The 27,663-nt window shown below is 52.1% G+C and overlaps 2 protein-coding genes and 1 long non-coding RNA gene across 7 annotated transcripts; 2 read left to right on the forward strand and 1 right to left on the reverse strand.

Moving 5' to 3' along the window:
• The first annotated feature begins 1,692 nt into the window (after positions 1-1,692).
• Positions 1,693-6,716, forward strand: PTGDR2 (prostaglandin D2 receptor 2). The gene is made up of 2 exons (XM_054439130.2): positions 1,693-1,774; positions 3,927-6,716. The coding sequence occupies exon 2, from the start codon at positions 3,936-3,938 to the stop codon at positions 5,121-5,123; it is 1,188 nt and encodes a 395-aa protein (XP_054295105.1). The 5' UTR covers positions 1,693-1,774; positions 3,927-3,935; the 3' UTR covers positions 5,124-6,716.
• Positions 6,568-16,025, reverse strand: CCDC86 (coiled-coil domain containing 86). Of its 2 annotated transcripts, XR_008492398.2 has the most exons (5): positions 14,727-15,593; positions 9,577-9,706; positions 7,632-7,706; positions 7,155-7,440; positions 6,568-7,017 (listed from the first exon to the last, which is right to left on the reverse strand). XR_008492398.2 is itself a non-coding variant. In XM_054439132.2 (4 exons), the coding sequence occupies exons 1-4, from the start codon at positions 15,482-15,484 to the stop codon at positions 7,321-7,323; spliced, it is 1,083 nt and encodes a 360-aa protein (XP_054295107.1). In that variant the 5' UTR covers positions 15,485-16,025; the 3' UTR covers positions 6,568-7,320. The 2 variants fall into 2 exon arrangements, 1 of the variants encoding a protein (XP_054295107.1); XM_054439132.2 differs by having other exon boundaries at positions 6,568-7,440; positions 14,727-16,025.
• LOC129007837 (uncharacterized) lies at positions 15,546-25,817 on the forward strand. 4 transcript variants are annotated; one of them, XR_010127546.1, is made up of 5 exons: positions 15,599-16,864; positions 17,716-17,790; positions 21,539-21,687; positions 22,422-22,567; positions 23,708-25,811. It is a non-coding gene; the product is annotated as an uncharacterized LOC129007837 (long non-coding RNA). The 4 variants fall into 4 exon arrangements; XR_008492399.1 differs by lacking the exon at positions 17,716-17,790 and having other exon boundaries at positions 15,546-15,613; positions 22,479-22,567; positions 23,708-25,817; XR_010127545.1 differs by lacking the exon at positions 17,716-17,790 and having other exon boundaries at positions 15,580-15,613.
• The last annotated feature ends 1,846 nt before the right edge of the window (positions 25,818-27,663 follow it).

A 27,663-nucleotide genomic window follows, 5' to 3' on the forward strand; every position in this document is an offset into this window, starting at 1 on the left:
AAGATCACATAGCTGAGGAGTGGCAGTGCCAGATCCAAACACTGGTGGTCTGGCCCCAGAGTCCCTGGGCTTAACCACAGCCTGACACTCTCTGTGCGCAGACAAGGCACACGTGGGCTTGTCTGTGGTTCAGTGGGTTGGGCGTCGGGGGTGGGTGGAAAAGAGGGCACTTTCCCCAAGCAGAAAGGAATCATCCACCTATTTTCTCTGGAGGGCTGCAGGCATTTGTCTTTGGAAGTCAAACCTTCCCTGACCTGGGGGAGAGGAGACATTTTCCTATTGTTAATGATTTGGATCACCAAGGCTCTTACTGATCTGCCATATTGGGCTACAGTGAGATGTATTATCCCCATCACAAGGGCATAGCATTTCACTCATTTTCCACTCATGATGGTAGCCTCTCAGCAAGAGCGTATTATGCATCAGGCTCTGCGTTAAGACTAGGCCTAAATGGAAGATGCTTGTGCTGTCCATCCCATGGGAGGTGCCTTTGCCTTGATACAGGGATATTGAGTTCTTAAAATGTCTTAATGAGTATCCATTAGGTGCTGAGATGCTGAGGTTGAAGGGATTGTCCTGACCCCAGGAAGCTTGGTCAGCAAATGAGAGTAAGGAGTTAGGGAACAATGAAATGCAAACTTCTCTTATCCTAGGGCTTTGAGCCTGTGTGTTTTTTTTTTGTTTGTTTTTGTTTTTTAGTTTAAATTTCCATTTTTTTTTTTTTGAGATGGAGTTTTACTCTGTCACCCAGGCTGGAGTGCAGTGGTGTGATCTCGGCTCACTGCAACCTCCACCTCCTGGGTTTAAGCGATTCTCGTGCCTCAGCCTCCCAAGTAGCTGGGGTTACAGGCATGTGCCACCATGCCCGGCTGGGTTTTGTATTTTTAGTACAGACAGGGGTTTTGCCACGTTGGCCAGTCTGGTCTTGAACTCCTGACCTCAAGTGATCCATCCGCCTCGGCCTCCCAAAATTGAGCCTGTTTTAAATAAAAGCTATGTAACCTTTGCCTTAGAGCCTATATTCATTTTTCCCTCAGAGGGGAAGGAAGCTGATTTTTATAAGCACTTACTGTGTGCCGCGAGCTTTGTGCAATCCAACTCATTCAACCCTTACCACAGCCTGTAAGGCCGATGTTACTGCTCCTGTTCACAGATGAATGGGCTCAGCAAACAGAAGTGACTGACCTCTTGGACCATGTTCTTGCCACTGCCCCCATTACCCCACTGTACTTTCCTGGCCTTAGAGCCCTCGGGTCCCTCATGGACAGGCCCCCACACTGCCTGGGAAACTCAGAACAGCTGGAGGGGTTTCTTCTCTGAGGATGCTGGTGTCGGGAGATGGCAGCTCAGGAACAGTGGACAGATGGATGAGCCATTCTCCTTCTCACGCACTTATCCTACATACTGGTCACTCTCAAAAGCACACCCCTAGTCACACTCGGGCTCACACTCTCTTGCACACATCGATTTTTTCACGTGCACTTGCACTGCCCTCTGGACTTCTGCAGTCTCCTTCATGAAGCAGGGGTGGATGGAGCAGGGGCTGCCGGCACTGATGGAAACTGATGATATTTGAACACCCGTGTGGCAACTCACTCTCCAGCTGTCCCCGCCTCCCCCAACCCCACCCCTAAACACACACGCACTGGGGCTGACAGCTATTTCCTCTCTCAGCCTCCCTCTCCCACCTCTGTCTGCCCGCTGCCTCTTGTCTAGCTGCTGTCAGGAGCTGACTGCCTCCAGGGCTGGAATCCTGTGCTCCCTTTGTGCCCAGGTAAGGAGGCAGTGGCCCAGGGGCTGGCAGCCTAGTGCCCTCTCTAGACCCACAGGAGAAGGCAAAAGTTTTACCGGGTGAGAGGGCTGTTACCAGCTAAGATGGCAGAAGGTTGAGTTTACCAAAGACTGGAGGGGACTTGGTGCTGAGAGGAGGGAAGGACTAGTTTCTCTTAGGCATTAACTAGATGTCAGGTACGAGGGGAAACCACTCAACTGTCTGTCAATATTCACAAGCAGTCTGGGTGGGAAGATGACACCAGCAGGCTTAGAGTAACTGGCCCAAGGTCACGCAACCAGGAAGCCAAGAAGCTGGGATTCAAACCCAGGTCTTGGACTCCCACAGCTTGTACTCTCTGTCCCTTTTTATTTTTATTTTTTTAACCTGCCAAAGCTGGACCTTAGCTGCTGGGCTCCTGAGAATCTTGGGAGGCTGAGGGCTGTCTCTATAGAGTCAGAAGGACTGATCTGGCAGTTCCCAAGGGTGTGGCAGGACTGTGCTCTCTGATCAACCCCATAGGACTTGGATAAGCAGCAGCTGGTCTGCAGGGAATGTTTCAGGGCAGACGGAGTGGTACTTGGTTGTCTGCTGTGCGTGAAGTCCCAGCCCCACTGCTGCAGCTGAGGAATGCTGGGCAAGTTGCTATGCTCTGAACTTCATCAGTTTCTTTTTCTGAAGAATGGGGTCTCATAGGTTCATTGCAAGAGTAACTGCTCTGCACATTCTAAAGCTTAGGAAGTATGCCCATTCTCAGGAAGCACAGGCTCCTCTTTCATCTACCTGCAGATCCCTAGCTCCAAGGGGCTCATCCACCAGCAGAATTCTAGTTTGATATCCCAGGACCCCACTCTATAAAGGACTGTGGTCTCTGGAAGGGAGTGGGTTTTCTCATCCTGGCCAACAGTGTTTTCCCTAGAAAGATGAGTACTAAAGACCATTGCTCCCCTCTCCCGCTTTTCTTCCTCCTCCTCCATCCTCTCTTCCTTGGAGTAGGGGTAGAGGAAAGAGCACAGGCTGAGCATGAAACTTGCTCCTCTACATGTTTGTGCTGTCTGGGTGGCTCTGGGCCAGTTATTTAACCACTTGAGGCTCAGTGTCCTCATCTGTAAAATGGGATGAAGTACTAGCACCATTTTTCTAGAGCCAGAAAGACAGCACCTATGTGGAGGACCTACCATAGTACCTGGAGTGTCACTGGTGCCCAGGACAACCTGAGTCCCTGTCCCCTGCTACTTGCCCCCTACCTCCTGCATGGAGCCTCATGCAATTTCCTCAGCCCTCACTGGTCTTGACCAGCCTCACATCAGATGGTCTTTCTGGCTTTCAATGAGGATGTAAGCACGCACGTCTTGTTAGATGAGTGCGTGATGGAGTAAGTGAATGAACAGGGGTGGGTTTCCTGGGGCGGAGAGAGCTGCTGTGGCTGCTCCTGAGAAGGCAGAGATCTTTTGGCCCCGCTGGGCCTCCAGAGCCCCATGTGGGAGTTCCTCCTACCCAACTCTCCTGGCTGTTATCTTATTTCCTCTCCAACCATCAGAGGAGGGGCTGGTTCCACTGTTTATGGTCAACACATCTAACCAGCCACCACTGAGTGCGGGGAGCTGCATGGAGGATCTGTAGAGAGGCAACGTCTGGGGGTGCTGTGGATGCTGTGTGTGGGAAGGGGCAGCATCTCCATCCTCCAGGCCAGCAGAATCCTCTTGCCCTAATTGTGGGGCCTCCTTCACCCGCCAGTGCTCTGGGGATGGGAAAAAGGAGTCCTGTGTGGTCTGACCTTGTTCCTATTTCTCTGTATGATCTTAGACCATCTGCTTCATAATCATCACAATGACACTGATAAAGTGCTTGCTCTGTGCCAGGCCATGTTCTAAATGCCTTTATGTATTAAACTCACTTAATTCTCCCAATAACTCTATGAGCTAGGCGCTGTTATGACTGACATCCAAGTTTCAGAGGCAGAAAAAGGCTCGGGAAGGTTAAATAACTTGCCCAAGCACAGCAATGCTGGGATATTATTCCCCCGCCCCCATCGCCCAATATATTCGTGGGTCACATTGGCATCTCTTGGGGAGGGTCCCACTCCAGGCCTCTCTCTTGGTTCCCCCGTGGCCTCTGCACTTCCAACCTAGGCGCCTCCTTCCCTCCACTGCAGAGCCCCACGATGTCGGCCAACGCCACGCTGAAGCCGCTCTGTCCCATCCTGGAGCAGATGAGCCGTCTCCAGAGCCACAGCAACACCAGCATCCGCTACATCGACCACGTGGCCGTGCTGCTGCACGGGCTGGCCTCGCTGCTGGGCCTGGTGGAGAATGGAGTCATCCTCTTCGTGGTGGGCTGCCGCATGCGCCAGACCGTGGTCACCACCTGGGTGCTGCACCTGGCGCTGTCCGACCTGTTGGCCTCTGCTTCCCTGCCCTTCTTCACCTACTTCTTGGCCGTGGGCCACTCGTGGGAGCTGGGCACCACCTTCTGCAAACTGCACTCCTCCATCTTCTTTCTCAACATGTTCGCCAGCGGCTTCCTGCTCAGCGCCATCAGCCTGGACCGCTGCCTGCAGGTGGTGCGGCCGGTGTGGGCGCAGAACCACCGCACCGTGGCCGCGGCGCACAAAGTCTGCCTGGTGCTCTGGGCACTAGCGGTGCTCAACACGGTGCCCTATTTCGTGTTCCGGGACACCATCTCGCGGCTGGACGGGCGCATCATGTGCTACTACAACGTGCTGCTCCTGAACCCGGGGCCTGACCGCGATGCCACGTGCAACTCGCGCCAGGCGGCCCTGGCCGTCAGCAAGTTCCTGCTGGCCTTCGTGGTGCCGCTGGCGATCATCGCCTCGAGCCACGCGGCCGTGAGCCTGCGGTTGCAGCACCGCGGCCGCCGGCGGCCAGGCCGCTTCGTGCGCCTGGTGGCAGCCGTCGTGGCCGCCTTCGCGCTCTGCTGGGGGCCCTACCACGTGTTCAGCCTGCTGGAGGCGCGGGCGCACACTAACCCGGGGCTGCGGCCGCTCGTGTGGCGCGGGCTGCCCTTCGTCACCAGCCTGGCCTTCTTCAACAGCGTGGCCAACCCGGTGCTCTACGTGCTCACCTGCCCCGACATGCTGCGCAAGCTGCGGCGCTCGCTGCGCACGGTGCTGGAGAGCGTGCTGGTGGACGACAGCGAGCTGGGTGGCGCGGGAAGCAGCCGCCGCCGCCGCACCCCCTCCACCGCCCGCTCGGCCTCCTCTTTAGCTCTCCGCAGCAGCCCCGAGGAACCGCGGGGCCCCGCGCGTCTCCTCGGCTGGCTGCTGGGCAGATGCGCAGCGTCCCCGCAGAGGGGCCCCCTGAACCGGGCGCTGAGCAGCACCTCGAGTTAGAACCCGGCCCAGGTAGGGCAGCACTCACACGCGAAAGCATCACCAGGGCGCCACGGTTCAATTTGATAGCCGGACTCCAGCCGCAGTGATCAAAGTCCGAGGGGCGGGACCCAGGCACCTGCATTTTAAAGCGACCCGGGAGACTCTGAATCTTTTTCAGAAACAGTGAGTTAAAGCAGTGCTTCTCAAACTTTGATGTGCCTGTCAATCACCTAGGGGTCTTGTTAAGCGCAGTCTGATTCAGGAAGCCGGGGCCGGGTACTGAGAGTCTGCACTTAACAAGCTCCCAGGCCGAGAAGCCAGTGCGGCAGGTTCACAGGCGAGGCCTGGAGTAACACAAAGTGAAACTCATAATAGACTTCCCACTCTAGGGCAGTGGAGTCGGAAGGGCACACGGGGTGCGTCTCCCCGGAGCTCAGTTTTACCAGATGATGGGGGAGGGGGGAGGGAGTTTTATGTTAAACCATCCATGTATTTTTGGAGAAGAGAGAGGAAAGGTTTCAGAAGCACTGTTCCAGCCTGCCCTCTTCATTTAGCCAATGCTTACTGCACTAGACACTTCATCCCACAATCTTAAGGGGCAGCTTCTATTAGCCAGTCTTTACAGCTGAGCACATTCTGGCTTAGGGAGGTTAAGTGACTTGCCCAGTTTCAGGGCTAACGACCACAGGGTCTGCACTCTAACCCTAGGCATCACATGCTCAATGACTCTCTGGTGAGCGAGGACATTCTCTGACCTACTCGAGCGACTGAAGATGCTACCTTGTGACCCAGCACTGCCCAAAGTGCTTCCAAGGCAGAAGCAGCAGGGGATGGCATGGTCAAGCACTCGGGAAACCTGGGGCTAATCAAATCCAACGGGGGAAATGACTAAAAGTCTTCGGTCTTTAGAATTTGAATGGGCACAGCAACTCTAAGACTACAGCACATGTCATTTCTTAGCTAAGCGGACCAGCCTCCCTGCCGGCCTGGTGTTCTGTGGGATCCCCCTGGGCACTGGTAATCCCAAGATCGGTGCGGCCCTCGCCTCCAGGCTGCATGGGGCTGGGCAGCTACCTTTTCCGGTTTGCGGATGGGAGGGGTAACGTGCACCTCTGAGTTATCACTTCTACTGCACCGTCTCATTCCTCCACCTGCCACGGACTTGGGGTCAGAGACTGCTGTGTTTGAGCTCTGCAGCCCAGGGACTGAAAAGTTGGTGTCAATGAATTTTGCTTGGTGGATGAAATGTCAGTGGAAGAAGCAGATGAGAAACTCTTGAGATCTTGGTCCTGTGTTTTTTCTGCCACCAAAGGTCAGGGTCACTGAAGGCCTGGCCCACAGCAGGTGTTGAGCAAAGGGAACAGTGAGGTGCCTGCAGAGCCACTCTGTGTTGACACCTCGCCCCTGCTCCCTCCCATCCCTTTCCCCTTTACTCACAGCACTTCCCCCATTGGACACGTGGTGCATTTTGCTTGTTTATTATGTTTTCTCTCCATCAGAACGAAAGCTCCTCGAGGGCAGGGACTTTGGTCTATTTTCTGTATTTACCAGTGCCTAGGATTGTGCCTGTATGCAACAGGCACTCAATAAATATTTTTGCTGTAGACTGGACAGGCATGAGTTAGATTCTCTGGGGCTTCTGCAGAGACTGGTTTGGGAAAGGAGGTGCTAGGGAAAAACTCTGCTCCCTGCAACCTCCCCATTTTAATCTTTCAGTGTTGAAAAGTGGAGAGGAGCCGGATTCAGTTTGCTGAGGACAGAGGCAGTGGGGTGCGGAGGTGCTCAGAGCAGCCTTTGGGAAGGTGTGGGGGAAGCTGGATTCCCAACTGCCAGCCTCCAGGCCTGGGATGGACCTAGGATGCTGAGAAAGGGCATACACTGCTGGGGGAGTCACTCGCCAGTCAACAGCTCACTGAGGAACAAGAAGAATGTACGGTTCTTGGTTTGAAGGCACTTGGAGGAGAGGAAGGAGGGATGGGAGCTGAATCTCTTCCCGCCCCCATCTCTGCCAGGTCCCAGGGCCCCTCTGGGCTTCTGTCCCACACAGACCTGCCTGGAAGCCTTCAAAGGCCGAGGAGCCCTGGTCGGGGTGGGGGTCCCTGTTCTGGAGCCATGGGGTTGGAGTGCCGGCTCCAGCAGAGGCATCTGAGCAGTGGCCTGAGGTGCTGTGTCTGACATGGTTGTTGGCCATGGAAGGCCTCGGGCTGTCCTGAGCTCAGATCTTGGCTGCCGGCCGCTGGGGCGGCTGCTTCTGCAGCAGGGCCAGGGTGTCCCGCTTTTCAATGGAGCGCAGCTGCTTCTTCTTTGCCCGCTTGAGCTTGGCGGGGTTTCGGATCTGGGGGTGGTATGAGGGGAGGACATTAGTGCGGCTGCAGCCTCGGTCCAAATTCCCAGGGGAGAGGAAGGCCGCCCCACAGGGGCCTGAGATCGCAGCATGAGAATAGGGGTACATGAGGCAGGGGTCGAGGCCCTGGTTTGCACCCCCAAGTGGGGCAGAAGGGCAGAGGGGGAAAACGAGACACTCACCACTTGGACGACCTCTGCCTTCCGCTCATTCTCCAGGCGGCGTTTCAGGTTCTCGGCCCGGCGCTGTTTCTTCTCCTGGAACATGCGGGAGAAGGGATTTGAGTTGGGGAGCAGAGGCAGCCCTGGTCTCTCAGGCCCCAGAAGAGTGCGAGCAGGCAGAATTCCCAGGAGGAAGGGGAAAAGCCCTCTCTCTGCCAGGCTCCAGGTTGGTGATGTATGGGTGGAGGGCCAGCGGGAGCAATCCTGTGCCACGGTCTAGTGCCAGGGGCCCGCTGTGGTGGAAGCTCCTGACAGCACGTTGGGAGGTGGGTATGGGACAGGCAACTGAGGACAGGGGCTGAGACACGGGAGGTGCCCACCTGGAGATTCACACACATGCAGACAGTGGCCCCTCGTGCCACCCTCATCAACTGCCAAGGGAGAAAGGGGTGCTGGCCCTTCCCCATTCCCACCCTCTTGGACAGTCTCCCCCTCTTCCCCTGGAGTCCCGCTGCTGCAGAATGCCAGGCTAGGGGTAAGGGCTGGGTCCCTGAGACTTTCGCAGGTGTGGGGCTGGGCAGGGGCTGCACTGCACAGAAAAGGCTCTGGAGCTATCTGGGCTGGGTTCGAATCTGGATCCTGTTATTTCCTAAACAGGAGACCTTAGCTACGTCTGTGCCTCAGCTTCTCCATCTTTAAAGTGACAGTGACCACACTATCTACCTCGTAAGATAGTTCTGAGAAATCAATGAGGGAATGCATGTGCAGGGCTTGGAGCAGCCCCTAGCTCCTTGGGCACACAGAGACTCTAGATGGAGTCTGTCTTGGGAGGGGAAGCCCAGTGCTCTCTAGCCATGCTGACTGCATCCCTCCGCAAGGCCAGGGTGGGGACGTCGGCTCCAAGGCTGCTGCATGGTTAGGAGTCTCTGCTGGCTTTGGTGACTTGGGGTAGCAGGGGTGGGCTAGGCCCCTGGGGAGGAAGGAGAAGTGAGCCTTGGCCTCCTGTGGTCAGGGCAGGCCTGGGCTGGGGGCTGGGCAGGAGCACCTCCACAGTGGACGGTGAGAAGTGAGATGTCAGCTCTGTCTTGCCCAAGAGGGAGCCAGGGCCACACAGGAAAAGAGATAAGGCCTCAGCATATGGTGGCAGACACACCGTTCCTCAGATGTCAGCTGTAAGCTGAGCTGGGGTGACTTAGAGCAGGGGACAGATGACTGAGTGACTGGCCCACCCCTTTTCTCAGTGGCCAGCCTGAGACCACGGGCTATGGATGAGTTGTCTGAATCCCGTTCGGCACTCCTCCTACACCCCTGGGGTCATTAGAGGAGTGGAGGAGGAATCTCCCACGGACTGCCCTGCCCTGGGGGGCAGGAGCTGACCGATGCCACTCTGCTTTCTCTGCATGCTGCCTGCTGAGCTCCCTCTTCCCCACTGCTGAAAAGTCCCTGGCAGATGTGGGTGAGGCTGTGACCCTTTACAGGGGCTTCCTGGCTCTGGGATGGGTGACAGGGGACAGAAGTGGAGGAAACGTGTGTGGGCTGCTTCTTGGAGAATGACAGCAGCCATACCAGGGACATGGATTTCCAATCTGCAAGCCCTTCCCAACTGAGTAGGTCCCAGCAAAGGGCCCTCGACCCCATCTCACTGACTGCCCTACCACCCAGGACTTCCTCCCGGGCTTCTCCCCAAGGCCCGCTTCTGGTCCTCCCCCTCCGTCCCTGTCCCTGAGGCTCTTTCAGCAGCCCAGGCTAAACTGTATGGTCCCCTGGGCCTCCCTGCCCTGTGGTCCCAGACTGCACTTCTGCTTCTGGCCAGGTGCCCTTCCTCCCTGGGGCCTTCAGATTCAAGAACGTTTTTTAACTAAGTCGGCCTCCCCCAGGCACCCGTGGAAGCCCCCGCCTCAGGTCTGTACCAGCAGACACCAGCTTAGCCCTCTGAGCCCCAGCCTCAGCCTGGCTGGCCCCTCACCTGGCGGCGCCTCTCCTTCTCCTCCTCCAGGTGACGGGCAAAGTCCTTGGCCAGCTTCCTCTCCTGCCGTTCCTTCATCTTCCGCTGCCACGATGTGCGCAGGGGCTTGTCCTGAAGCATCTGGGAGAATCTGAAAGGGGGAGAGTGGGTGCATACAGGGTCTGTGGGGCAAGCACCACCCATGCCCTGTCACCTCTGGGCCGCAGGCTCTGGACCTTCTTCCCCAGAGCCCAGGAAGAACCACCTCCTTGCTGGCCTGACAGGCGGCCTTCCAGGGCTGCAGCAACTTGGGGCGGGAGGGAACCCTGATCGTGCTGGCTGCCATTTCTCAAGCCTTGGCTACATGCCTCTGAGGTGGGTACTCCTATCCTCTCCACTTACAGAGGAGCAGGCCAAGGTGCGGAGAGGTTAAATAGCTGCCTAAAGATACCTTGTGGCAGTCAGGACTTGAATCCTGTCAGTGACTGCAGAGTCCAGGCTACGTGGCCCCTGCTGTAAAGTTCTGCTGCTTCCGCCAAACGCATTTGGCCCGGGGGTGAATGCCTCTGGAGGTGGGGCGCTCACCCCCTAGGGAGGTGGCCCATTCCATTTCAGAGCAGTGTGAGTGGTTAAAGTTCTGGGTAATGATTCAGAATCTTCCCCGCCAAGACTGGATGCGGTGGCTCATGCTTGCAACCCCAGCACTTTGGGAGGCCAAGGTGGGCAGATCACATGAGTCCAGGAGTTGGAGACCAGCCGGGCAAACATGGCAAAACCTACTAAGCCTACTAAAACCTACTAAAGTTTCTACTAAAAATACAAAAATTAGCTGGGTGTGATGGTGTATACCTATAATCCCAGCTACTTGGGAGGCTGAGGTACAACAATTGCTTGAACCTGGGAGGTGGAGGTTGCAGTGAGCCGAGATCGCGTCACTGCACTCCAGCCTGGGTGACAGAGCAAGACTCTGTCTCAAAAAAAAAAGAAAGAAAAAAGAAAAAGAATCTCTTCCCCTAGTTGGAGATGAAGTGGGCATCAGGGCTCTCAGGGAAATCTGAAAAGAGCAACGATGATTTTAGAGTTACAGGATAACTGAGCTCATCTCTGTAAGAATGCATACTACAAGGATTTATGAATGGGATGATATATCTAGGATGTACTTTAAAATATTTCAGGGGAAAAAAAAAATGCCAAAGATCAGCCGGGCGCAGTGGCTCACACCTGTAATCCCAGCACTTTGGGAGGCTGAGGTGGGCAGATCACCTAAGGTTGGGAGTTCGAGACCAGCTTGACCAACATGGAGAAACCCTGTCTCTACTAAAAATACAAAATTAGCTGGGTGTGGTGGCGCACACCTGTAATCCCAACTACTTGGGAGGCTGAGGCAGGAGAATTGCTTGAACCCAGGAGGCGGAGGTTGAGGTGAGCTGAGATTGCACCATTGCACTCCAGCCTGGGCAACAAGAATGAAACTCCGTCTCAAAAAAAAGAAAAAAAGAAAAAAAGCCAAGGATCAAAGATGAAGCTAGACTAGTAAAATGCTGAGCTGTGTTGATGCTGATAATGGGGACTTGAGAGCTTTGCTCTTTCTTTGTACGCTTGAAAATTTCCATTCAAAAAAAGTAAAAACAAAATGCAAAGAAGTTCGGTGGCCTCCACATGCTGAAATTAGGTCTTTCTCTTTTAAAGTTTCAAGGCCCATTTTGGTGTCCCTTGGCCCTGCTGACTTCTGGCCCCAGCTCCCTGATTTCCTTCTCCCCTTCCCAAGGCCTTGCCACTGAAGGCCTGGCCTCCTAAGCACTAAGTATGGGGTGCCACATGGACTTCCCCCATAATGGTAAAGCTGGGCTTCCCAAGCTGGGGTACGAGAACCCTGAAGGGACAAGGTGGTGGGAGCCTAGAGACACACAGAACCACAAGATACAGTGCTGCATCTCTGTAGAGCAGGGCTGTCAAACAGAATGTTCTGTGATGGTTGAAACATTCCACATTGACACTGTCCAATAAGGTAGCCACTAGTCATGGCTGGCTGCTGAGCGCTAGAAATGTGGTTGGTGTTGATAGAGAAACTGAATCTTAAATTTTATTTAATTTTAATTAATTTAAATGTACACAGCCACATGTGGCTGGCGGCTAAGGTATTGAGGCAGGGCAGTTCCAGACCATTGGTTCTACCCGGGTATTGAAGAAACTGAGGCCTGGGTTCCAAGTCCAACCACTTACCGCCTGGGTGACCTTGAGCAAGGTAGCCTCTCTGAGTCTTAGCATCCTCTCCAGTGAAGATAAGAATCATTCCTAACCCAAAGGGTGGTGGGAGATTTAACTGACACACACACGTAATAGGTGCTCCAAAAACGCTACTCCTCAGAGAAGGCGGACAGCATGCCCAAGGGCACTGTGGAGAAGGTGGCGTTTGGCATGAGCACGAAGACAGGTCTGCAGCCAGGTCTCCCTCACCACACACACTTTCCCAGCTGCGGCTGTCTTCCTCCCTGCAGCAGGAGCTGCTTCCCAGCCATCTCCAGGCTCACTTACCACCCACCGAAGCTGCTCCCTCAAAGATCCCAAACATCCATTCAGTGGCCCTGCTGGGCCCCTCGCCACAGACCTGCCTGCAGCTTCAGAAGCTGTTTTAGTTCTCTTGAGACAGCCTCCTTGTGGGTTTCCCTGCCTTCACCCCTGCCCGCCTATGTCTGTGTTCGGTAGCCAGGCTGATCTCACAAGTCAGGTCATTTCATTCCTCTGCTTGACACCCTTCCTTGGCTCCCAAGCTCACTCAGGAAAGCCGGAGTCCCTGTAAGGGTCACCAGGCCCTGCTGTCTCTCTGCCCTCATCTCCTACTGTTCCCCTTGTCCCCCTCATTCCAGCAGCGAGACCTCTGGAATATGCCTCTGAAACGGAAGCTTGCTCCCGCCTCAATACCTCTGAACTTCCCTTTTCTGTTGCCTGGATACTGTTTCCCCAGATCTCTGCCCGGCTCCCTCCGCTCAGACCTGTTTATCTGCGAGGCCATCTCTGAGCACTGTGGCAATACCCTGCCGTCCCTGTTATTCTCTGGTCCCCATCCTGGTTTATTTTTCTTTAAAGTCTTTATTACTGACATATCATGTGTGTACTTGTTCTTGATCTGTTTCCCACAATTAGAATGTTTGCTTCAGAAGAGCAGAGACTTTTTGTTCACAGCCATGTTTACCCAAGACCTGAGCAATTTGTTGATGAATGAATGAACTACCTTCTGTCCTCATTCATCCACTTGTTCAGCTTAGTGCCCTACCCTGCACTGGGCTCTGGGGGATCTAGTCACGACAGGTAAGTCCCCACTCTTACACTCTCACGGAGCCTCCGGTTTAAAGGAAAACAGGCAGTCAATAAGAATCACACAAATAAATAAGCATTTGTGCAAATGGAGGTGTTACAAAAGAGAAGTACAGCACACAATGATAACATAAAGCATGGGGACTTAACCCTAGTTGGATAAGCCAGAGAGGCTTTTCAGAGGAGATGACATTTGAACTGAGCCCTGAAACATGAGTGGGGGATTGGCCAGGGAAAGAGCCTTTCAAACAGTGGGAACAGCACGTGTGAAGGCACTGAGGAAGGAGGGAGCGTCACACATGGGAACATGGAGGGGACATCAGTGTGGAAGCTCTAGTGATGGAGGGGAGAGGAGGGTGGGCCTGCCGGCCTCATTAAGGAGGCTGGAGTGCGTGCTCTGAGTGAGCAACAGTGAGTCAGGACGGGCCTGCAGTTTGGCAGGGAGCTGGGACCACACACCCTCTCTCCTCTTGGTTAGGTGATCTGTGGCCTCCTCCTCTGCTCCAGCTGCTGATCCTGTGTCTTGTGTGGGCCCCTCCCTTCTCCCCACCTGTGCATGGGCCCAGCCCCCTCTAGCTCAGCAAGCCCATCTCCCCACCCGCAGCGTGAGTACCAGGACCCCAAGCTTCACCCGCTCAACTTGCTCATCACCCTCTTCCCACCTGAACCAGCCTCCTCCGGTTCCACATGGCCATCAACGGCCCTGCCATTCTCCTGTGACCCCCTGGGACAGGGCAGAGGGGTAGTGCCATCATCCACTTCTCCAACAGCTACAGTCACTCCAGCTTCAAAGTCTCTCCCATGGGAGACTTGCAGTAAATTACTCTGTAAGCCTCAGTTTCTTCTGTTTCATCAGGGGTGGGGGGATAATATCCACTGCCTAGGGTTTTAAGGATACAAGAAAAGGGCCTAGCACGAAGCCTGGCACAGAATCAGCTTCTTCCTTAAAAACACCCTCCTTCCTCATGGTCCCTCACACGCATACATCTCTGACCCTCCCCTGTGGTTCCCATTAGCTCGAATTGGAACTGAACCCCACACCTCTCCTTCATGGCAGCCTACACTCTTCCTTCTTCAGATGAGCTATTTCGTTCCCTCATTAAATAAGCATTCATTGAGCATTTACTATGCCCTTGGCACAGAAAGACAAGAAAGATCTCGTGCCTGCCCCTTAAGAAGGTCGCAATCCAATTCAAGGTGGATCTACAGGGACTGTGGTAAAGGGGTTTTTTGCACACAGGCTTCGGAATCAGATCTGTGCTCAGGTCCTGTGCCTATCACTCATTTAGTCTTGGTTTCCTCACAAAAAACAGGAATAATAACACCACCTGCTTCACAGGGCTGACGTGCAGATTAAGCGTGATGGCACATGCTGTTCCATGTTTGAAAGGCTGTTGACTGGTAAATCCTTATTAAGGACACGATGTCCTATATAATCGGTGCTCAGTAATACTTTTTATCTTAAAGGCAAATAACTGTAACAGACTATATTGGATGAAGACCTCACTGCTTTGATCAAGTAATGGCTGGTTTACTTGCTTCTGCCTCCCTCACTAGAGAGGGCAGACAAAGGTAAATGTCTGTTGAACGAATACACACCTGAGGTGCTACGAGGCCCATAGGGACCCTGAGGAGGAAAGGCATCAGAGAAATTGATCTTTGAGGGCCTGGCCCCACCCTCTCCGGGATCCCAGGGCATTTTACCACATTCTGATTGTAATTACCTGTTTGCTAACATCCCCACTAACGTGAGCTCTCTCTAACCCTGGGGCTATTCTCCAGGCTGCAGCAGGGCAAAGGCGGGGTCCCAACACCATAGAGAACGCCACCCCTGTCCATGCTGTCCCCCACTTCACCTTTTCTTGGAGCGGTCCTTCCACACTCGCCCCGATTTGGGCTTCCCCTTCGGGATTACAGGAAGCTCCTCTTTGTTCAACTTCTTGGACGCTGGGGCCTGGGATGAAGAACCTTTTCGCTTCTTTGCCCCGAAGCCGCCTGTCACCGTCTCCCCAGCTGGAGGCGGCTTGCTCGGCTCATGCTGACCCCGGGGGGAGCCAGGTGCCCTGGGTGTCAGCTCCAGTAGTGGCTGAGTGGGCTCCGGACCGGGAGCTTGCTGACCGGGGTAAGGCTCTGGTGATCCTGGGACCGGCGGTAGCTGATGCTGGGGGGCCCCCGGGGTCAGCTCCTCCTTACTCTGGGCCAACTCCGAGGCCAGTACTCCCTGGTCCTGAGAACACTTTGGTACCTCCTCACTTGGCTTCGGCTGACATCGTGGGGATTCAGGACTGTACTCCGGCTGTCTTTGAGGCGACTCCAGGTGCAGGTCTTGCTGACGCTGGGGGGACCCTGCGCCTGGCTCTGGCTGCCCTTGGGGGGACTCCAAGCCTGAACCCTGCTGCAGACGGGGTGATCCTGGACTTGTCTTCGGCGGCCTTTCGGGGGACCCCAGGCCAGCCCGCTGCACACTCGGAGGAGACCCGGGCTCCCTCGTTTCTTCTGGGTTCGACTCGAGCTCCACAAGGGCCCGTCTCGTCCGCGAAACTGAGGTGAGGCTCTCGGGGCATTCGGGCCTTAGGCCTCCCAGCCGTCGGCTGCGCCTTAACGGTGTATCCATGGCTCGGCCGGTAAGTTTCCACACCCCTGCGCACGTGCAGCCCCCGCCGAAACCGGCGCCTTCCTATGACGTCAGGAGTCGCCACGTCCGTGACGCACAGGAGGGGCTGTTGCTGAGGCGGCCATATTGGTGAGGGGTGGAAAGGCGGGACCGGGGTTGGGGCTAGTGGGGCTCAGTATGCGCATGCGCAATTCGCGCGGGCGCTGTTAACATGTGATTGATGAGCCAGTCTTTTTCCTGGGATTCGCTTTTGCCTTTCTTGCAAAGTTTCCTGGGGAAAGAAGAGCGAGCAAGTAGAAAAGGGAAAGTGGGAGGACCCATTTCAGGGAGAGAACAGAGTCGAAAAAAGGTCCGAGGAGCCCATAGGCAAGGCCCGATGGAAGTTTTGCGGCCAACTCCGGTGCAGTTGGGCAGGGTCCTGCCCTCCTTGGGCCTGTTTTCTCATTTGTAATATGGGTCATTTTGCATTAGCTTTGTGCATCCCAAATGATCCTGTCAGAGTCCTCCTCCCAGCTACCTGAGGGAATGCTACCTGGGGGTCCTGGAGGTGGAAGATCGGTCTTTTCTGTGTTAATTGTTCACACTCTTGCTTCTCCCGTCCTGTGCTTCCGTATATAATCCATGGCTCTCCCTCCCTTTTCAGCGTTTTCAACGTTTATGAGTGAAGTTGAGGTACCAATAAGATGCGCCACCTTTGTCCTGTGGCTCACCTGGGCCCTCGACCAGCTGTATACCCTCCCACGTCCCTCTTCTGCCCCAGTTCTAGAAACGGGTTGGATCATCTCCGATCTTCCTTTCAGCCCAGACAGTGGTTTTTGCTCGTGTGTGAACCTGCTTCGCCTCCCCTCCCTTCCCTTGCTATTCACCTGTAAATGTACTTTGCTTACTAAGCACTTTGGGACCTCACCAGTGAGCAGGTGTTGCCTTCTGGACCTCCCAAGGCCTAGAGAAGACTCTCGGGATGTGGGGTTGGGGAATGTGGGGCTGTGGAGACCTTCCTGTGAGACCCAGGAGTGGGGCTTTGATTTACTTACAGCATGCTTCTTAGGAAGAACATCTTGGAAGTGGCCCAGTTGCGTAATTCTTGGAACTGCCTGGGATTGGCCATTAAAGGTCTCAGGGCCCCTGTCTGACATTCCAGTGGTTTCTTTTAGAAACCATTGTTTCTCCAGCTGGGGACTTGTGAGAGGGCCTGGGAAATTGTTTTAAGAATATCAGGAGTCAGAGTGCCCTCATCTCCCTCATGTTCTCAAGCCAAGGATACCCCTGCAGGGGGACTTTGCCTGCCTCACGGCTCCTCCCCTGCCATGCAGCTGTCCACAGCAGAAGCAGCTGGGACACCTCCTCGCTCAGCTTTTCCACCCCCCAACTGTCAGAGGAGTGAGTTCCATTCAGTTCCTTAAATGCCCTGCCCCTGCCTGGAGACCCCAATGATCCAACACTCAGAACCAAGCCCGGCAGGTGTTGCCAGGGTGCTGGAGGAGAGTGTACGCCACTCTGCCCTGCTCCAGTCCCCCTTGGCTTGCCCTGCCTCCTAAGCTCTTGTCCCCAGCTGGAGGGATCACTCTCCAGTGCCGATTGGATCATATCCTAGTCTAGCCTGAAATACTGCAGAGGGTGACCTCAGATTTTCACCAGAGAGAGGGAGATGTGTTTTAGAGGAGGCCTTTGGGTGGCCCCCAGACATTTGGAGGCACTTTGTCAACCTCAGCATCAGGTGGGCTCTGGCCCAGAACCCCCTACTCCCACCTGAGCTCAGTTTGTCATTGTCATTATACATGGTGTGCAGAGGCCCAGAGGAGACTCCTGAAGTTTTCAGAAGAGCCTGGTGTGGCGATCGCTGTTGGGACCCTGTCCCCTTACACTCCTTCGCTTTCTTTTAAAAATTATTATTATTTTTGAGACAGGGTCTTGCTCTGTTGTCCAGGCTGGAGTGCAGTGGCACAATCATAGCTCACTGCAGCCTTGACCTCCCAGGCCCCAGGGATCCTCCCACCTCAGCCTCCTGAGTAGCTGGCACCACAGGCTCATGCCACCATGCCTGGCTATTTTTATTTTTTTGTAGAAACGGGGTCTCCCTGTGTTGCTCAGGCTGGTCTTGAACTCCTGGGCTCAAGTGATCCTCCTGCCTCGGCCTCCCGAAGTGTTGGGATTACAGGCGTGAGCCACTGTGCCTGGCCACTCCTTTGCTTTTATTGCAGCTTTCTACATCCCAGCTTTCTTGCCTTTAGGTGGTAGGATACTGAGGGGCTTCTCTGCAGCCCCCAGAGGCCCCCAGCAGGATTGAACTTGCATTGCCCACAAAGGTAACCTGCTCATGCACCCTCTTTTGGCTTCATCCCTGTCTCACTTCCCCACTTTCTTATAGATGCTTGCTGAGGTCATTCTCAGAGCAGACAAATATTGTACTTAATCCTCTTCTCAGAGTTGGCTTCTGCAGAAACCTAGCCTGAAACATTGGTGCCAGCAATGATTGGTCCAGGCATTGTTTCAAGCACTCTGCAAGTACAAATCCATTTCTTAATGCTTCTCCCAACAATCCTGTGAGGCAGGTGCAGTTGTTATTACTCCCAGTTTACAGATAAAGAAGCTGAGAGGCTGGGTGTGGTGGCTCACACCTGTAATCCCAGTACTTTGGGAGGCCAAGGCGGGCGGATCACTGGAGGCCGGGAGGCCAAGGCGGGCGGATCACTGGAGGCCAGGAGTTCAAGACCAGCCTGGCCAACATGATGAAACCCCATCTCTACTAAAAGTACAAAAATTAGCTGGGTGTGGTGGCAGGAGCCTCTAGTCCCAGCTACTCAGGAGGCTGAGGCAGGAGAATTGCTTGAACCTAGGAGGTAAAGGTTGCAGTGAACCAAGATCGTGCCACTGCACACCAATCTGGGTGACAGAGCAAGACTCTGTCTCAAAAAAAAAAAAAAAAAAAAAAAAAGACTGAGGCACAGAGAGGCTGAGACACTTGTAAAGGTCACACAGTAAATAAGTGGTAGAGGCGAGATCCACACCTAGACTGTCTGATTCCAGAGCCACAACTCTTAACAGTAAATCTGCCTGTTACTCAGGCAAGGAATCAGGCATGGGAAGGCTAAGGTGCTTGCCCAAAATCAGACAGTGACACATTCAGGAGCCAGGATTGTGGTTCCAGAGGTGGCATGCTTAGCTGCCTTGCAGCTGCCCCCACATGGGCCTTGCTCACCTATTCGTCACACTGATCCTGGTCTGTGTGCTGGGAGGTGCTGGGTACCACCTGACACACACCATCGTGCAGAATATGCTGAATCAGCAATACCAGCTTATTTATGTAACCTGAGATCTGCTGACTGACGGAAACCAAGCGCTGGCAGATGGATGGAAGATAGGGATCAGGTGTTCTCCTCTGAGTCATTGACCTCCCCTCAGCTAAGGGGTGCTGCAGTTGAGAGGGTCTGACAGTCCCCAGATGTCAGGGACCTGGGTCCCCATGGCTTTCTGTTCAACACCTAGCCTTGCCTGAAATACTTCAGAGGGTGATCTCAGGTTTTCACCAGAGAGAGGGAGATGTGTTTTAGAGGAGGCCTTTGGGTGGCCCCCAAACACTTGGAGGCACTTTGTCAACCTCAGCATCAGGTGGGCTCTGGCCCAGAACCCCCTACTCCCACCTGAGCTCAGTTTGTCATTGTTATTATACATGGTGTGCAGAGGCCCAGAGGAGACTCCTGAAATTTTCAGAAGAGCCTGGTGTGGTGGTGTACTTGCAGAGTGCTTGAAACAATGCCTGGACCAATCACTGCTTGCCCCAGTGTTTTAGGCTGGGTTTCTCCAGAAGCCAACTCTGAGAGAAGGGCAGGGAAAGGGCCCCTGGCGGTCACCGGCAGCATTAACTGAGCACTTACCACGTGCCAGGCCTCTTCTGGGTGCTCCTGTGCTCCCCAGAGCTCCGGTTCGGGAGGGTGATTTTCAGCAGGAGCACGGTGCTCTATATGTGTTTGTTGAATGAATGGATCCTCATTATGACCTTACAGGGCTGGGGTGATCATCCTCATTTTACTGACCAGGAAATCCCACTTCCAGAGAGGCTGCGCTTCGGGGCCAGGGCGACACAAAAAGAGGGTGCAGGGTGAGGTCTGGAGCTCAGGGCTTCTTGACTCTAAGCCCTAAACCTCCACCTCCACCAGGCACAGGACTGGGACATGGGGCTGACTCATTCTGGGCTGTCATCAGCAACCAGGACGTTGCTGAGCATGGCAGGAGTGAAGGCAGGACCCAGATAGGTAGAGGTGCAACTGGGCCTCAGCTAATCTTCATTGTGCCGCAAGGATCCAAGCTGCTCTGTCTTTTGCTCAAAGCTCTCTCAAGTATTTGAAGTCAGTTTTCTTGTAGCTTTTCCAGAATTGTCTTTTATCCAGGTTAAGCATCTCCTGTTCCTCCCATAACATGGTAAGTCTTTGGGAAAGACACCAGTTCTCTACAATGCTTCCAGAATGCGGGGCCCAGAGCTCCTTCTGGCATTAAGGTTGACTGCCGCATGGACAGCTGAGTGGATTTGTCACCTCCCTACTCCATGATCTGTATCAGTGTGGTCAAGATCGCATTCAAGCCACCCCATGGACATCTGATTGAAACCCTCAGTCTGGTTCCCGTGGCTGTCAGCCTCCCCTGCTCCCTGTACCCCCTTGCTCTGATCTTGGACATGAACCGTTGGCTTTTTTGGATAGTGCAGGACAGTGCAGGATCTGTCCCTGTTGCGTTTTGTTTTTACCTCTCTGGGAGCCCATCTCTCCTCTTTCAGTAGTTACCCCCACTTTCTCTTTTGCACGTGTGAAGAGCCGCTTCTAGGTACCTTGAATCAGGTGCCACTGAGAACGTGGAACACGACCAGGGTGATCGTGTGAGTTCTTATCGTGCATGTTTATCTCAGAGGCTCATCTATGCTGCGTGCTTCCAACAGCTCACTATCAGTTTCACACCCTTGAGAGGAGGTGGGAAGAGACCTCAGTAGAGGGGCCAAGGGATGGGGGAGGATGGAGTGGTACTTGAAATCCCAGCTTGAGACCTCCCAGCTGCCCCTACAGGGCATTGCCAGGGTGCAGAGAAGCTGCCTGGCTGGGAGAGGCCCACTTTGCAAAGCTCTCATGTATCTGCCCCTGCTCAGGGCTGGGGAGAGCAGAGCTTATCTCCTGATCCTCTCACAGTATCTGCAGGTTCTGCTGAAACAGGAAGGGGCCAGACCTGCTACCCCCAGGTCCCCATGGGGAGGGGGAGGAGGAGACAAGACGTCCTCTCCCTCCTCAGGCCCCTGCCAGCCTCCATAGCATTTCTCCTGCTCCAAGGCAGGCCAAGAAGAGGTGGGGTGGGTTGGGTAATGAACACCTGAACCAGGTAGAAAGTAGTTAACTCAAGAAGGGGGCATGGCATCTCATACCCCATTCCAACCTCACCCCAGTGTGTGTCCAACAGCAATGCTTTTCAAACGTCAGTGAGTGTTGGAATCATGGAGGGTGTGTTAAAACACAGATTCCTGGGCTCCAACCCCCCAAATTAAGATTCATGAATTTGCATTTCTTTTTTTTTTTTTTTTTTTTTTTTTTTTGAGATGGAGTCTCACTCTGTCACCAATGCTGGAGTGCAGTGGTGTGATCTCGGCTCACTGCAACCTCTGCCTCCCAGGTTCAAGCGATTCTCCTGCCTTAGCCTCCCAAGTAGCTGGCACTCCAGGCATGCGCCACCACGCCAGCTAATTTTTGTAATTTTGTTAGAGATGGGGTTTCGCCATGTTGGCCAGGCTGGGTTCAAATTCCTGACCTCAGGTGATCCACCCGCCTCGGCCTCCCAAAGTGCTGGGATTACAGGCGTGAGCCACAATGCCCAGACTGAATTTGCATTTCTGACAAGCTCTCAGGTGATGCTGCTGCTACTGGTCCACAGACCACACTTTAAGGAGCAGTATCTGGTGGGAAGGAATGAGCAATGCAAGAAGAGCTTTCTTTCTTTGCCTTCTGTCTAGCGCAGGGGCTGAGTTCATCATACAATAGTTCATTTGTTCACCAAGTCTTTTTTGAATGTTTATGACAGGTGTCATGAAGAGGTACAACAGGGAAGAGGGAAATCATGGTCCCTGCCTTAGTGGATCTTATGGCATCTTGGGGGCACAGATAAACACCTGAATCTGAAAATTATCCTTTGAGGAAGGCTGAGCAAGAATTAATTCCCCCATTTTACAGGTGAGGAGATGGCATCTCAGAGAGGTTACCTGACTTGCTGAATGTTACCCACATGTTAAGTCACAGGACTTGAACTCAGGACTTCTCAACTCAGAATCTGGCTCCTATTCCCTGGCTATGAGCCATCTCAGCTTCATGGGGCTGCATTTAGATGGGAGAGCTATAGACCCTGTGCATATGTTGCCAGTGGGTGAAAGCTGTGGGCTTCATCCCTGTGTATGGAAGAAGAGCTTAGACAGACAGATGCATAGGCACACATGTTTACATCCTATACATATGGACTCTCAGTTCCTAAGACCTGAAAAATCACAGTTTCATAGTGAGTCACTTCCCGTCCCTTCCTCTCTGTACACTTATCCCTATTCTCTCATTTCCTCTAATATTTGGCTTCCTCTCTGTTCACTTCTCCCTATTCTCTCATTTCCTCTAAAGCTCTGACCCTTGAATAGTGCGAGATCTGCCTAAGTGGTGGTCATCCCTTTCAATAAATATAGTGGCTTCATCTCAATGGCAACCCCTGGAGACCCTGCCTTGGTGACCAAGGAGGAGCATACCAGGAGCAAATTATGAGCAAATTATGAGATCAGCTTGGTTCCTGGTTTCTTGATTCCTTGGTTCCTGTTGACCATGTGATAGGGAAAATCTCTGCTTTCTCTCCCACTGAGTTTCTCTGACACTCTAGTGGTGACCAAAACCGGCCCCAAATCTGATTCAGTGGGCTCATACAATGCCAGGTTGGTGAGATGAGCCCTCCCCTGAGTCAACAGTCTCCCTTCTCTGTTCTCATGGAGCAAACAGAACGTGAGCCCCCCAAGGACGGAGCAACTCCTGGACCCCACTGGATCAACAAGGCTCATTCTTCTGGATCTCCAATGCCATGGTGAGTTCTTTTAAAGGGCAGTTATAGAAACAAGCAGATCATTTCCCCAAAAAGGCCCATTCCCATGTTTACCAACTGAAAAGTACGTCACTTAGATTAAGCTTTCAGGACATAAGAATGGTCAGCAGTCTTGATGAGAACACATTTTATTGCAGTTAATAAAACATCATAAAAATGGATCAGTTCCACTGGCAGTTTAAATGCCTGAGATTCTTTCCAGAGTAGCTACAAAGGCTTTGGCAGATATTACCCCATTTAATTATCTGAGATTCTTTCCAGAGTAGCTATGAAGGCTTTGGCAGATATTACCCCATTTAATTCTCACAGTAACCCCATGAGGAAGTTAATATTGCCGCCCTATTTTTCAGAGGTGGAGAAATTTGCCCAGGGACAGGCAGCTGGTAAGTGGCACAGTGAGGGTTTAAATCTAGTACTCTGCTTCCAAAGTGTGTACAGTTTCACTCACACCGCTTTGCCTCTGTGTCTTACGCACTTGACTAAATCAAGAATGAGTCTCCTCTCTAGCCCAGGCCTAATTTTTCTATTCTTTGAAAATAAGCCAGAAATTTCAGATCATTACGAGTACCTTCTATACAGGGCAGGGACTGATCAATTGAAGTGTTATTCTGCTGCTTTTTTGTTCTCTGCTCCAAACCAAAGATTATACAACACTCAGATATTATCTTTTGCTTGAGTGGTTTTTGCTCTCTGCTTTCAAGATGACTTTGGGTAGATCGAGATATCCCACTTGTTCGGAAATTAGACACAGGTGGTGTAGGACATTGCGTTTTCCCAAGGTGGCCTCAAAAGTATCTCCTACCCATATGTTTTTCTTACCATGTGACCTAGATGCCCCCTTCCCTCCAGTAGTGGGGTCTACATCCCCCCCGCACTTCAAACCTGCATGGATCTTTGTAATTGCCCTAGCCAAGTATGGCAGGACTGTTGCCATGTGACTTCTTCATGTTATTTTCAGAGACAGAGTCTTACTCTGTTGCCCAGCCTGGTGTGAACATAGCTCACTGTAGCCTCAAAATCCTAGGCTCAAGCGATCCTCCTGCCTTAGCCTCCTTAGTAACTGGGACTACAGGTGGACACTGCTACACTTGGATAATAATAATAATTATTATTATTTTGCAGAGGTCCTGCTATGGTCCTGCTATGTTACCCAAGCTGGTCTTGAACTCCTGACCTCAAGCCATCCTCCTGCCTCAGCCTCCCAAAGTGTCAAGATTACAGGCATGAGCCACTGCACACCCAGCCTGCCGTGTGACATCTGAGGCTAGATTATAAGAATGCTATGAGCTTCCACCTGGCTTTCATGGACAGGATGCTAACTCTTGGAACTCAGCTGCCATGTCGTGAGGAAGTCCAAATCATCCCACATAGAGAGGCCTGTGAAGGAGCTGTAGCTCACAGCCTAGCTGAGGTCCTGGCTGACAGCCTGCATCATCTGCCAGGCATGAGTGAAGATGCTTCCAGATGATTCTAGCTCCCACTCTCAACTTGGATTGTTCCCAGCAGAGGCTCCAGAAATCATAGAGCAGAGATCACCTCTCCCTACTCTGCTTTGTCCAAGTTCTGGGCTATAAAATCTATGAGCATGGTAACATGATTGTTTTACACCAGAAAGTTTTGGGGTGGTTTGTGACATAGCAACTGGTACAGAAATTATTTGCTCACAAGCAGGCGTCTCTCTCAAGGGGGAAAGTCTTCTGGTCATTTTTGCGCCCTTTTCTAGGGCGAATATGATTGGTAGGGATGATGCCCATCATAGCACCATTGCTTCATCAGAGGCCATTTGGATCAATGAGCCCTTCCATGTTCTTTAGTTGCAATATGTTAATATATCTTACTTGTCCATTTCCCACTGACTAGAATATCAGTTCCCTATGATAAGTTTTTTCCCCCATTTTGTTTGTTGCTGTATTCCCCAAACCCAAACTAGCACAGGTGCTCCTCAACTTATGATGGAGTTACCTCCCAATAAACCCGCCATAAAGTTGAAAAATCCTAAGTTGAACCATCTTAAGTTGAGGACCATCTGTGCTTGGTAGTTGTTCAATAAATAATTGTTGCAATAAATAATTGTCAGATGAATGCTTATGAAACAAACATCAAGTGGGCAAAAGTTTTGATAATGATTCCTGGAGAGAATTTTGCTAACATTACCATGTTCTAGTTGTTATGATAATGTAAAATTACTTTCTGGATAAGGACAAGTTCACATTGTGGTGGTAATTTCTGGAGAATAATAGTTAAATGTTCCCACTTTTTCTTGAAATGAAAACACAAAAGAATCATTAGGAAAGGTATGATGAGTGTTAGGGACACGTCAGGTCCATACTCAAGAGCTTGTTCAGGGAATTGGTTCCTGGTAAAAAGGATTTGGTATCAGTCAGCAAGTAAGAAGTGATTTGAGTAAACCTTCCTTTGTTGCCTGGCATATTCTGGGTATCATAGGGACCACAAAAAAGTGTAAGATGTAGACGCTGTCCTCAAACTGTGTTGAGTCTAGCTGGGGAGACATAAGATTGGAATCTATATACAGATGGCCCAGTAAGGCAAGCTAGGTCCAGTGGTGAAACTGATAGGGTTTCACTAGTTGAGGTCCCCAAGGGTGAGAGAATGTCAAAGAAGACTTCCTGGAGGAGGCAAGTTAAAGGGGATTATGGATTGGGCAGGTGGACAGCTTCCTGATACACTAATCAGAGGAACACTGAAACCACAGGGATCCATCAGAAATCTGCTGCCTGTTAACTCAGGTTTCCACCTGCAGCTTCTCACATAGCTGGTGGAAATGAAATTGGTGTCCCTTTTGCCAAAATAGACAATGCCCCTAAGTAGAAAGAAAAGCTACTCCTCCCCACCACCAGCCTACCTCTGTGGGGGTATTTCTGCAATGTGCATTGCAAGTTGCTGCATCCACTGGCCAGCTTGGCTCTGAGATCAGCCAGCTGGCAGCCTCTGCAGTGGGCATGGCTGAGCAGCCTAAATTCTGAAACCAATTAATGCACTACAAAGGACTGTTTACCAAGAAGGCATCTGCAAGCCTTAAAAAAAATCTCGTAAAAAGTTGTCCAGTTGTAGTCCCAGCTACTCAGGAGGCTGAGACTGGATGATTGCTTGAGGCTACAAGTTTGAGGCCGTGGTGGGCTATGATCACATCACTGCATACCAGCCCAGGCAACCAAGTGAAACACCATTGCTGTAACCACAAATGCCTGAAAACATAAATAAATATATCTAGAATAAGACTTGTTATTGCTTCTGCAGTAATTTCTGCTATTTACAAATGAGGGAGAGTGGGTGAGCAATACTTTCCTGTTATGAGTCAGGGAAGAATTAGGAAAGAATTCCAAAATCAATTAGAGTCCTGTTGGTGCGTGTAATACATCTCCACTTTGAACATGAAGAAAGGGGGTTACGATTTCTATTAATGTGAAAATGCCTTCTTGCCATCCTCACTCAGTTGAAATGAGACATAGTTGACTATAATTTGGAAGACTGCCAAATTTTTAGCCTGCCCCAGGCATCCAAGTGTTTCTGATCTGTCCTCCAAGCAGGACTTGTGCCAGGCCACACAATCCTGTTGGTGATATAAGACTAAGAATTCATGTGGAATAATCTCAAAATGCCTCAAAGGCCATGATTAGCACCTGGAGTGAGGATAGCTCCGAGTAACCACAACTGGAAGAGCGGGTGTCAACGGAAGCCCAAAGGTACCAGCTTAGTGTCTCTGAACCATGACATTCCTGGCTATTCCCTCCTTGATCAGTTCTGTTCCATTCTGCAGATAAATATCTTTTTGAATGCAGCCTTGAGTGGAGCTGATCCTGCTGGTACCAGTAGCCTCAGCAGGTGCCCGCAAATATCTGAGACTGGTATCTGCCTGGCTAGGGAATTCATGAATTCTTTGCCCAGAGCAGGTGCTCAAGTTCAGTGCTCGATGCTACACCGCCACCTGGTGGCCGTATATTGCAAGTCTCTGGAGCTGCCTGTGTGTAGAGAGCCACTCTCCCAGGGTTTACAGGGATATAATTTATCCTCCAAACAGGAACATCTGTTTAGACGGGACACTGGTTGCAAACTAGGTCTATGCCACGGGGACATATGGTGACTGTTTTGGAGTCTCCCAGTTACTGGGATATGCATTCTGCCATAGGCTATCATGTGACAGAGGTGGGAACCAGGAAGCGCTGCTCTGAATGTTCAGTCAGTGGCTCGATAGTCCTCTTGCTCCTCCAGGGCGAGGTGTCTGGGTTGTGTCATTTCCTTCTGAATCAGTGCTATATGATTTGCTAATGTGAGGCCTTGGGCAAGGTATTCAATAAGGCAGCACTTTCAGAGTGTCTTCTAGAAGCAGTCTCTATTCCAAGGTAGAGCTTTACATAGTACATACATTAACTCATAGAGTCTTCACCACAACACTATGAGGTGGGAATTAGCATTAGCCCCATTTTACATTTGAGGAAGTGGAGGTCCAGAGAGGTTAAGTAACTTGCCTAAGATCACACAGCTAGGGAAGGAAAGAGCCGAAAGTCAAACCCAGACAGTCTGGCCCCTGAGTTGGCACTCTTGGCCATCATATCTTCTGGGACTCAGTTTTCTTTTTTTTTTTTTAATTTAATTTTATTTATTATTATTATTATTATTATTATACTTTAGGTTTTATGGTACATGTGCGCAATGTGCAGGTAAGTTACATATGTATACATGTGCCATGCTGGTGCGCTGCACCCACTAACTCGTCATCTAGCATTAGGTATATCTCCCAATGCTATCCCTCCCCCGTCCCCCCACCCCACAACAGTCCCCGAAGTGTGATGATCCCCTTCCTGTGTCTATGTGTTCTCATTGTTCAGTTCCCACCTGTGAGTGAGAATATGCGGTGTTTGGTTTTTTGTTCTCGCGATAGTTTACTGAGAATGATGATTTCCAATTTCATCCATGTCCCTACAAAGGACATGAACTCATCATTTTTTATGGCTGCATAGTATTCCATGGTGTATATGTGCCACAATTTCTTAATCCAGTCTATCATTGTTGGACATTTGGGTTGGTTCCAAGTCTTTGCTATTGTGAATAATGCCGCA

Source organism: Pongo pygmaeus, chromosome 9 (genome assembly GCF_028885625.2).
Source record: "Pongo pygmaeus isolate AG05252 chromosome 9, NHGRI_mPonPyg2-v2.0_pri, whole genome shotgun sequence".
In the NCBI taxonomy this organism is placed as follows: Eukaryota; Metazoa; Chordata; class Mammalia; order Primates; family Hominidae; genus Pongo; species Pongo pygmaeus.

What these genes read in the sequence shown, in the direction of transcription:
- PTGDR2 (XM_054439130.2), top strand. Translation starts at nt 3,936, where the DNA reads ATGTCGGCCAACGCCACGCTGAAGCCGCTCTGTCCCATCCTGGAGCAG.
- CCDC86 (XM_054439132.2), bottom strand. Translation starts at nt 15,484, where the DNA reads ATGGATACACCGTTAAGGCGCAGCCGACGGCTGGGAGGCCTAAGGCCC. An exon ending in AAGGACCGCTCCAAGAAAAG is followed by an intron (nt 9,707 to 14,726) that starts GTGAAGTGGGGG and finishes TCCCCCTTTCAG; the next exon opens with ATTCTCCCAGATGCTTCAGG. An exon ending in AGAAGGAGAGGCGCCGCCAG is followed by an intron (nt 7,707 to 9,576) that starts GTGAGGGGCCAG and finishes CGCATGTTCCAG; the next exon opens with GAGAAGAAACAGCGCCGGGC.